This window comes from Strongylocentrotus purpuratus, unplaced genomic scaffold, assembly GCF_000002235.5.
Source record: "Strongylocentrotus purpuratus isolate Spur 01 unplaced genomic scaffold, Spur_5.0 spur5_scaffold_6, whole genome shotgun sequence".
Lineage (NCBI taxonomy): Eukaryota > Metazoa > Echinodermata > Echinoidea > Camarodonta > Strongylocentrotidae > Strongylocentrotus > Strongylocentrotus purpuratus.
In genome coordinates this window covers 59,825,897-59,837,901 of record NW_022145612.1, presented here as the reverse complement: position 1 = coordinate 59,837,901, position 12,005 = coordinate 59,825,897, and the positions used below count along the sequence as shown (strand labels likewise).

General features: G+C 33.5%; 1 protein-coding gene across 1 annotated transcript in view; it reads right to left on the bottom strand.

Moving 5' to 3' along the window:
- Window positions 1-11,483, bottom strand: part of LOC584274 — a 35,661-nt gene extending 24,178 nt beyond the window's left edge. The window contains exons 1-4 of the mRNA XM_784139.4: window positions 11,124-11,483; window positions 8,133-8,220; window positions 3,586-3,677; window positions 800-1,014 (exon numbers count right to left, since the gene is read on the bottom strand). Of these exons, the coding sequence (XP_789232.3) occupies window positions 800-1,014; window positions 3,586-3,677; window positions 8,133-8,220; window positions 11,124-11,190 (462 nt within the window). The 5' untranslated portion in view covers window positions 11,191-11,483. The remainder of the gene's footprint in view (window positions 1-799; window positions 1,015-3,585; window positions 3,678-8,132; window positions 8,221-11,123) is intronic.
- Window positions 11,484-12,005: the final 522 nt, after the last annotated feature.

Below are 12,005 nucleotides of genomic sequence, written 5' to 3'. Positions count from 1 at the left end.
GAAAATATTGTAAATAAAAAAAATATTCGCGGTAGACAGTGATATGTGGTGCATAACAGAGGAAACGGCTTTATCTTTTTGTATTGTGTGGCCGCACAACTCCCTTTAAACCTTCCCTTTCGACTTGTGAATGCATGCATGTTATCATATGCAACCATGTAAACGCATACAACTGTCATTCAATTACGGTCAATAAGTATATACAAATACGAGATATTGAAATGTTCTAAATTATCTGAACTCATAGGTTTTATACAGAGATTGGATCGTTTACTCTTATTACGCCATGTTTGTATAATTAAATTACAACATGATCATTCAGTAATGTATTCTATACACACATTTTCCTAGTTTACATTTGCCTAAATATGCTTGTTTCTGATCCAATCCATACTGAAGGCCTATTTAGTAACAATCTTCTTTAACATGTGAATATCTGAGACTACATACTCTCGTTTAGTTTACTCATATCGAGAGAATCTTTGATGAATTTATTATCAATTAAACAACAAAAACAGAAGTGAAAGATCTTTTGCTGATCCGATTTCATAAGTATTATTTTGTCAAGCAATTCAAGTCTGATTTGTTAATTTAAATGGTAATACTAGTAATCAAGCAATTTGTTTGCTAATACAGTTTGGATAAAGAAATCTGAATATTAAAAAATGGCACGATTCATTTCACATAAAATTGCTTCCTCTCATAATAAAACGAAATCCTGATGAATGCATAAATCATAAAAAAAGGAACAAAGGGCATTTATTTTATTTCATTTGCGAATAAAAAAAGTGAGAATTACCTTGAAAAGATCACTCTCTTTCCCTTCTCTCTCGTGGACGGAGTAAACAAGATCTGCGCATGTGCATTTGATCGTGCCACGGCAGCGAACGTCACGATCGTCATCTGTTGCTATGGCGTAACCAAGCACGCTTGTTCGCCATGATGGATTGGTGAGGTGGCTGCGAGGGATGGCTATGTCGGCTATTGACTGGAGAATGGGAGCGTGTTTGTTGACTGCAGATACACAAAAAGGAGAAGTGGATGTAATTAAGGTGCTGCCGGACCAAGATTGGGGAAAGAAAAATGGAGATAGACAGATAGATTGATAGAAAGATAGTTAGATAGATGCATGTAATTAAATAGATGGAGGCAAGGGGGAGATAGGGAGGTGGGGGAGCAAAGAGAAAGATATATATATATATAGAGAGAGAGAGAGAGAGACAGAGAGAGACAGAGAGACAGAGAGACAGAAAAGGAAAGAAAGAGAGAGAGAAGAAAAAAAAGACAGAGAGAGACACAGATAGAGAGATGTTAGGGGGCACCGGATAAACAGAGAGAAGGGGAAATAAGAGACGACGAAGAAAAAGATGATAACGATGATGAAGATTCAGAGAAGACAGATCGATTAGAATACATTTATGAGAAAATTTTCTTCATGCATAGAGAAAACTTTGAATGGATATTAAAGATGTGTAAGTGAATAGGCAGAACACATCGATGACAAATAATTGATAAATGAAGGTCGATGGGAACACATCTGAATAATTTACATTTTCGATCATCGAATGGAGAATCGAAGGAGTTTTAACGGCATTATAAATGCATGAATTCTCTTTTGTCTAATACAACCTCTTACCTGAATCAATCACTCCATAACCACCCATTTTGTAATTTTTTTAGTTTAAGGCCATACGTTTTGAAATAATTTCTATTCAAAATCTAAAATAAAATCACTGTATACATTAGTACTTTTAACAATACTTTTTTGTAAATGTACTAGTTTTTATGTACGGATTCAAAAATTACAGAATGCTGCTGCTCGTATAGTGACTCCTTGTAACAAAAACGACCACATCACACCAGTTCTCAAAGCAGTCCATTGGTTGCCCATGAGTGAACACAATGTTTTCAAGATTCTTTTGCTTTTATTTCATTGTGTCCATGGCTCTGCTCTCCAGTTCAATATCCCGTCTAGATCTTTACGCTCTCAAAACTCTGGATTTCTTGTTCTTCCTAAGCTCATAACTACTAAGTGAGGGAAAGAACCTTTGCTTATATAGGGCCTTCGTTGTGGAATGCTCTCCCTCGAGAGTTTCGCAATAGCAGATGAGTCGAAGGGTTGAAATAAAGTCTTAAATCGTACTTGTTTAATTCGGCATATAGTTGATTGTTCTTTCATTTCCGTATGTTCTGTCTTACTCCTGTTCTGTATAATGCAGATGCTGTTTTCACAGGTGCGCTTTGAGAATATTACTTCAAGTGGATTCGACGCCTTTCAAATCTCATTTATTATTATCATTACTATTATTATAATCATCATCATGAAAAGGGAATTCAATGGAAATTTGACTAGTATAGTTAACCTATAAAGTACAGATAAATTAATACAAGACACCAATAAATAAAAGACAAAATTTCTCTGCTGTTGGCTAAAAGTTAAAAAAAAGACATTCACGAAGATTAATATTTCTTACAAGAAAATGATGTTGTTTCATGCAGTCCTAAATTTTATTCCAAAATATCTCCTAATAAAATCAAATAAAAGCATCTTCTTGTTTGGCCTAACCCTGGCCGAATAATAGTAATTGAATAGAAAAAATCGTATCAATATTAATTTGCCAACTGAATAAAATTGTCAATATTAGCATTTTCAATTTTACCCAAGGCAAATATTGAAGTATACAGAAAGTAAAATGATGAATACCAACAGGACAAATAGAAACGGCATTGGCCCAAATATTTAATTCGAGAAAACTAAGCTCGTGTTCGCTGTGACGTCGTAGTTTTTGTCATATACGGGCATGCATGAATTGGCGGGAACGAGATCACAAATAAATCAATCTCTGAAGCGATGACTAATTAAACGAAATCCATGTTATATGCCCGCAAATAACGTTCGCCGTATATAGCTCAGTGGAGACAAATATGAGGTGAGAGAGTGCATTATATCTCATTAGTTTGATATATATGTAACATTGATAATTCTAATATCCATTTGTCACTCATGTGTTATAAGGCTTTTTTTTAATTTCCATATCGTATACTTTTAAAAAGAAATTTTCTGAAATTCGTTTTGTTAAATGGTTTTATTCTTCCTTAATCTTGACAAATTCATAAAAGGGACTTCAGGTAAGTTTTTTCTTCTAGAACTTGTCGTTGTAAACAAAACAAAATAATTAAAAAAAACATTGTCAACTTGTTCCTGTAATAATCATTTGTAGGGCCTTCCGTATAAAACTCCAGCAATTTACAAATATAGACGTACACTTTAATGTACGTACAGCCATAGCATCATACCCTTTCCACTCAGGGCGTTATTTTCAGTGCGTTTATTCCTACGCTAGCCTGAAGAATCAATAAATTCAAGCGCAAGTAATAAGACGTAACGTTTATACCTTTCATTCTGCGTTCATTTTGGGCACAGTGTCACTCCTTCATGGAGCGTCAATTACCATGCTAGTCACTGACACGGCCCTACGTCAGTCCATAGGGACTTTTAGATTTGCACGTGTAAATCTAAAAGTTCCTAATAACGCCTTGTGTGCAGCGGGCATCATCCAGATATAAGTACAGGGCATAGCTTACCGTATCTGTCGCACTTTGACCCATCCCAGCAGGGGTTACAGTGGCACACACCGTCTCGACACTCCCCGTTGATGCACGATGAAGGAACCAATCTGAGAACAAATATTGAAGCGTTTTTTTTTAAATATCTATTTTAAGTATATTCACGAGGATGTGGAAATAGACTTAACTTTGCACTTCGATCTATTTAACAACAGAAATTCCATGTTAAAAAAAAAAACAACCGCGTACCTGTCTTAATGAAAGTTAATAACTGGTACAAAGGCAACAAAGGTTATTTCACAGAAACGTAATAACATTTTTTGTAATCCTTCAACAGGCCGAAAAATCAAATGTATTTTTCTAAAATATTTTCTTTTTAGTAGTATTTGAACCCTTGTTTTCTTCTTCTTGCAGCTAATGGGGTGGCTACATGGTTTCCACTCTTTATTTGATTCGATTTGATTTATTTATTTCCGTTTCAATATGAACATATTTCAATATGTACAGAGTACATATGAATTCAATGGTGACATAAAATAATGTAATACGATTGTATAAAAGACAAAATACATGTAGAAATATTGAAGAACTGTTAGTGAGAACGGAACATTGTTGACCTAAATGTATTCAATGAATACATGCAGCCCCCAAACCATTTTGGATGTTTTTTTGTTTGTTTTGGAGCGTGTTTGTTAAAAAATGATATAGTGCTATTCAGGCAATACGTTACCTTAGCCAAATAAAAACAAAATTATGTTAAAATTATAACTAAATGGAATTCTAACGCTAGGGCGATTCTAGTGAATTATGATACAAAGCAAATTCTCTATTACTTCTTTAACCGGTTAGATAGTGAACAGTTCAATTTGTTTTCAATTCAATTTTATTTATGTATGCAACAAAACATTACAAATCAATTCTAACCATTTGCAACAATTAAGGAATAAAACTCGTCGCCGTATTATTCTTTTAACATGAGCCTTATAGTGAGTAGTTCGTGTAGCATACCACTTTTACATTTAATAACATCCTGTTTCGATAAATATTGTATACCTTAATACTTTACACTTTAACCTTAAATGAAAAAGTCTCAATGCGCGATATGAACCGGTATTAAACAAACATTAGGAAAAAGTATGCAAGATTTATGATGATATCATACATTATTATCGCACCAACAGAACAATGTAATGCGTTACCATAGAGACATTAAACAATCTACATAGTCATCTCAGTTTGGCGCCCCTGCTCATTTTCCCGCGTATTTGCCTAAATTATTGACAAGTGTGCCGACTGCCGGGCTGGCATCCACCAAAAATGCAGACGTTTGATGAATTTGCGTTTGGCAAACATTGCTCCCGATACTTAGCAGATATAAATATCAATCAATTTCAGAAGGGAGACATGTGGAAATATAATAATTCCATTTTTCATCACATATCTGCGTCTGTTCCAATATCTATTTATGTATGCATGTGGATGGGCGCTTTTAAAGGGGAGACACTCGTTTTTCCGAAGGGGTTTAGAATTTCGAAGGTTCGTAATTCCGAAACACAAAATATCGAAAACGAAACAGGATTCTGTGTCATTTTAGGAACTATGAACCTTGGAACTATAAAAAATCGTGAAATTCTTTTAAATTTACAGAATTATATACACGTTTGGACTACGTTTCTAACTCTAAAATCCTGTAAACAGTATTGTTCTATGCGTATCAATGATTACAGAGCTTGGCACCATCACTATTTTAGGTATTGTAATTAATCATAAATTGAAGTGGCATGAGCATATAAATGTGGTGTGCAATAAAATAGCAAAAAATATAGGTATTTTATATAAAGTTCATTTTTATCCCTTAAATATTTTGAAAATGTTGTATCATACTTTAGTAACACCATATTTTAATTACTATATAGTTGCATGGGCAAATTTTAATAAAAATGATATGTTAAGGTTACTTAAGCTTCAAAAGAAAGCAATACGCATTTTAACTCATTCCCAATATTATGCTCACTGTAATCCTTTATTTTGTAAACTTGGAATTTTGAATGTAATCGATATGCATAATTTTTATATTGCAGTTTTCATGTTTTCATGTTTTAATGGCAACTTGCCTACCTTTTTATCTACATGTTTTAACTTGAATTGTGATGTGCATAATTTTAATACTAGAAATGCCCTTAATTATCACCTCCCCAAGATTAGAACGACTTGTATGAAAAATTCACTATTTTTAAAAAGGACCATTAATATGGAATAGTATACCTCAGGAAATTAAAAAATGCAAAACTCTCAATCTTTTTAAAATCAAATATAAACAATTTCTGTTAAACAAGTATAATAATCAGTATCAATAGTATCGGCCAATTTTTGACATTTTTTTTATATACTCTGATCGTGCATGATAGTAAGTTTTAATATGTTCTTTGTTTTTTGTTCTGTTCTTTTGTTCTGTTCTTTTGTTCTCGTTTTCATGTATGTGTGTTTTTAGGGGTAGGCTTTTCTATAAGGAACTTCCCTCCTTTCTGCCTATCCCAAATGCTCTTATAAATTGCCATTGTATTTGTTATCACTTTCTTGTGTCTTTTTATATTTATAACTCCATTCTGTATTTGTATGTTTTAAATGTTTTTATGAAGAGTATTGAATAAACTTTGAATTGAATTGAACTATACCCCTCTCGAGACCTCGTGTAATATACTTAAACATTAAACTATTGTAGCTGATCTGTTAGCAGTAGGTACACGGGTAGCCTGTGGTGAAAGGGCTTTTTCATCTGCAGCACCTTGTCTTTGGAATAATTTAGCATTTAATTTGAGAATCATAACTTCCTTAGAGACCTTTAAATCCAAGCTGAACTCTTATCTTATTTAACAATACCTGTACTTGGCACTATGACACTCATCCGAACTTTCTCGTACAAACTTTCTCATTCTTTCTATTTTCTTGTGCGCCTCGGAATAGCATTGTCTAGATAGACGGTGCTATACAAATGCCTATTATTATTATTATTATTATTATCTTATAAAAGGGGGAACCTTTCAGTGTGTACAAGAGCTAGAAAATGAAATTTGTTAAATATCTATTTCAAAAATTGTGAATACCTGATGAAGGGAAATGATAGAACGTGAGCATCTCGATAAAATTGTAGTGAATTGTGGTGGATGTTATACGTCCCAGGGCTTTTTTTTTTTTTTTGGGGGGGGGGGGCGGTATTCCACTATATTAATTGTGAATTATTGCCCATCAAATACGGGGTTGGAGTGAGAAAGATTTATATTTAGTTTGACGTTAAAATATTGCGTCGTGAAATTGAGTTGAAAGTGGTTCTAATTGTGTGGAGATCAAAAGTAATTATAGAGAATTATTTTTAAGGGTGACATTTTTGGGGCGTTATGAATATAGCCCCAAAGAAGTTGATAATATTGTCTTAAAAACTGATCGTTAATTTGGTCTTAGTCATAAATCTCCTAAACCTTATAAATCGGCATTTTATTTTAAACTGTTTTAATCTTCCAGTGCTTTTATATTGGATGCAATGTGGTGAATTGTTGTGTAATTGTACCAGTCACTCACGGGCTCAGTCATTCAGAGCGGATCCGGCTAAATCTACTCAATACACTAAAAGTAATGAGAAACCTATAATCACGGTAGATCTTTACATTTCAATGAATTCAATACAAAAATAATTTCCCCGGTTAAATCATTTTATTGTTATTTCGTTAATGAAATTGATATGCGCATTTTTTAAGCCAAAGCAGTGAATGAAATATTACATGGCTGATATTTTCATGCACAAAAGCAGTCAATTTCTATTAGAAATTCATTATTCATCTGCTACCTCATGTATATCACGAGACCCATGGAGAACGTGTGAGAGTCAATATGGCGTTGCCATCGTTACCATTGTACAGTTATTAATTTCCAATTTCAGCCCTTAATTGACGTGCTCCACAATGGCATGGCTCGCCTTCTCATCTCGTCTAGTTTGATGTGAATCGATCAGAAAGCTATCGATTTGTTCACCGCAATTGTTTGCCAATTTCTCAAAGAGTACCTTATCTAAAAAGGATACTCTAACCTGCCTTTTAACTGTCAATGTCAGTATCACCTCATCTTAATTAACGCTCACTCATTGTATGTACGAGGCGGAGGATGAGGCTGAGGGGGTGCAGCCCCAAGAATTTGGAATTTCGAAAAAAATGTTTGGGCATCCGCCACCTCTTATTCTAGAAGTAGTTTGGTCTATTTTGTATCTTTTACATATTGAATTAATGATTATAATAACTTTTTATAATAATTATTAACAACAACAATGGAAATATATTAGTAAGGGTGATAATAGTAATGATAATAGTGATGATAATAATAATAACGATAATAATAATAATACAAACAATAACAGTCATATTAATAATAACAATAAGAATAATAATAAGAATAACAATAATAAGAAGAAGAACAAGTAGAATTAGAACAAAAAGAACAAGAAGATCAATAAGAATATGATGATAAAAAAGAAGAGAAAATTTCAGAAACATTTTAAAAATAATTGGCGAACTTACGATGAACACGATTCCTGTTCACATCCCTCAGGGTCTTTCTTCAAGTCGCATCCTACATCCTTTGTTTGGCCACCGTCTACATGAATACCTGCACTCACAAACAATGACCAAGAAAACACACAAAATACCTTTATCTCACTGTACTTTGCTTGATTAATTATTTAAGCCAATGTTTACAATGTGAGATAAAACAACGGGTTTAGACCTATATATGTAAAACGCTGTAATACATTCAAATATTAGTGTTTTATTGTAAATATGACAGCATTGGTTTTCTAACTTTTGTCATGTGTTATTTTCCTAATAAAACCGAAATTGAATTGAAAGTGTGCCTTCTTAGTAAAACAATAAAATAATGATATGACGAGCAAATCAACAAAAAGCATATACGAACTTCCATGTTCTTTTATTTTTGGGTGGTGGTGGGGGGGGGGGAGGGGGTCGATGGCAGCCTTTTCTCTGCTCCTGCATAGCTTTTCTTTAAATTGATAGCAAATACTGAAATCTGACTCGAGACTTTATTATATTGAGGCTTATTCCACCTGATATGTCCTTGAACGTTGGTCATTTGACAATGATAAGAATTAACGTATATAGGTAAGTATTGTGGTATTTGCGTATTCTATTTGAAAATATCATATTGCCTCGGCAAAATGTTGATACATTTTCATTATTTTAAGGCCTATGTATCAAAATTTTTGTGTTTTTCCACATATTGTAATTCACCATTGTTTCAAGAAGTAAATTTTACATTCAGAATTGCATAGTACGTGTACTGTGTATATCAAGGGAAAGATCTCATATTGATTAGTTGTTCTTTTCATTGTTGGGAGCGTCTTTTGTCCAAATAACTGCCTTTTAAAGGCAGCGGAGCGATTAATCTAATCAACAACTAATTGGAAATCTGATATCAATAAATTATTTGCCATGCAGCATAATTAGTTTGCTTGGGTTACAACGGTAACATGATTGCAAAGTATTATTTGAACCAGAAAAACACCGAAGTCAGACTTTCGTGTAAATGTAAGAGAAAATATGTAACTACCAGTATTAAAATCAGCATATTTATTTAAAAGTATAAACACAATGTGATAAATGAACAACGTTGACATTCACCAGCTTGATATCTGTATACAGACCAACATATGCAGTTTCCAGGACTTTCGGACAGATGAATAAGTTAAAAGATTAAACAAAATATGAGTTAACAATAAAAGCAATAATATTTTACTTCACCTGACCTCTTCTCTATTTAGTTTGGTTTATTCGTGTATAAAAGATATTTTCTATAAATTAAGTCGCTTTATTACGATCCTATATTACAAATTTAATGTAAGTGTTACCCAGTATAGCCCGCGGTGAGTCCAATAACTGGGGTAGGGGATGGTGGGGGGGGGGGCATTATTTGTTATTTGGAAGTAATGTGAGAAAGCAGTGCAATCGAGACGGGGGGTGACACTGTCATTAGGTTACGATCTACTGAAGATATCAACTGATTTCTCAACAAAACAAAAAAACATGTAAACTGTTTGTTTGCACTAATTTAGTTTTGCTCCAAATTGTCCATGTAGGCTTTAATAAGCTTTTGATTTTAATTCAGCAATTACAATATCCTCTGTTCCGCAGGATATTAATCCCTTTAAAGTTAGTGAGAAGTAATTTTTGCTTTGCTTTTTCAGAGTCTTCTCTTTTAGGTAGTGCCGCATCCAACATCGATTGAAAACGGTGTAGCCCCCCCCCCCTCACTGTCAATCCCCTTGAAGGTCCAGATGAATATAATAATTGATAACTTGATATAATACTTGAGGGATTTTTCAATCATTTGAGTTTTTATTCTTCTCTTGTAAGTACATGTATATTGATGATAATCTAAAATGATGAAGTCTTTTTCATAACTATTTTATTTTATTTTATTTTGTATATCCAATTCACGGGAGTAGGGGTTTCAAAACGCAAAGTTTTAACGCTCCATACATCTCCCCCGTATTCAATTTTGGAGAGGATTCTAAAGTATTTCTTTATATCAATTGTGGATACTACAAATCAGAACCCAAGTCAATGTCATGATTTACAATAACATCTAAATTGCTACCATTTCCCATTAAAAATTATTGCCGAATTCCTACGTATTTTTTACGTTTATGTTAACATTTTCAAATTATCTTTCTATGTGCATTTTGAAAACAGTGCTAATACAGCTTTACTGTATTGTGATGTGAGTGTAAAGGTCAGACTCAAAAGAAAGGACAGGTATCAAAATGTTTTAAGTAATTGATTTTGATTATTCATACATTAACCGCACACTGAAAATGCATAATTTATGTTCAGATACAGACGAGTCGTATGCCATTATATATTTTTATGCATTAATCTTTTTTTCCCTTCTTTTCTGGAAACTAGATCATGCATAATCCGAGAAGAGAAATTTTGTTTTGTTCTGGAAAAGGACATAATTCAACATTGGTAATAATGTCCACATTCTTTTTGCATCTGAACTTGGACATTTAAAACAGAGAATAAAACCAAGTAAATGTGAATGCTTTGATCAAATTATCAGGCATTTGTAAATTACATAAATGAATTATTGCGTAATACATTTCTCAACACCTTAGCAATTACTTACCATGCAATAACATTTAAAAATACACATTTTCTTGAACAATATGCCTGTGAAGAAAATATTTCTTAAGATTCTTTAATCTGTGAGAAAAATGCATTTTGATTGGGAAATAATTATTTAAGAAAACAAAAAATCTCCAATGCAGGATCGTGTAGTATAACAGATATACTTTAAGATCATGTTATATTATTAAACTTGTAGCGCATTATTTCATAAATGATCTTTTACATTTCATCGTCATGTGTATAGATTATATGGAAGAGAGGAAACATAGACGATAAAATACGAGGATTTGTGTTCTTATTTGATGGGCATAAATATATTAACAAACGAACGTATTACAATTTGAAATGTCACAGTAAAATACTTACCATTTAATGTGAGGAAGGCCAGGGACAGTCCGATCGTGCAAGCAATAAATCCTGTATGTATACCCATTCTATTCTGCTTCGAAACTGAACCCTTTTCAATTTGCTCCAAATCAAATTCTCCCACCGGCCAACAATTAAATAAAAAATATCACTTTCTAATGCACTTTGGCATCCCGAGTTAACATGATTTAATGGACGTCGGTGGAGTTATCACGGTAATGTACGTTAAAGCAACATCGAGAATTGTAGATAGTCATCAATGCGCGCGCAAAACTGGAGTTAATAATCATGCACCCCCACACATGTCGTCTGTACTTGATGAATAAAAAATCGCGCGCTCCGATACCTCGTAAATTTCATTTTCTCCGTCCGGATATGAGGGAAATTGGAGCTGGTATTGTGACGTACTCTAGCAAGCAATGCTAACATCACGTCCCCGTGTCTCTGGCGTATAGAAAGATCAATAATATGGATGTCAATTCATTTGCTCGCTCGATCTCACCGGGGAGATTAAATTGCGGTGAAAGGGGTACAGATATTGCAACATTACTATGGTAATTGCGATGTGAGCTGGCGAGCTGATGTGAAAAAGGTTTAGAATTGCATAATTTACGTGCGAGTTTGAGTAGGCCTAAAGTGATTATCTCTTTGCATAGCTGTGAACATTTTCATCGATTGGATGATCACGAAAACACTTTAAAGGGAAAGTCCACCCCCAAAATAAGTTTGTTTCGATAGAGGCAGAATAATAAGAAAATCAGGTGAGTGAAAGTTTGAGCAAATTCTGAATGAAAATAAGAAAGTTATGAATTATTGAAGTTGTGATCAATCAAATACAAATTGGCAACTCTGTGACTTATTATACGAGCTCTCCTTCATTTG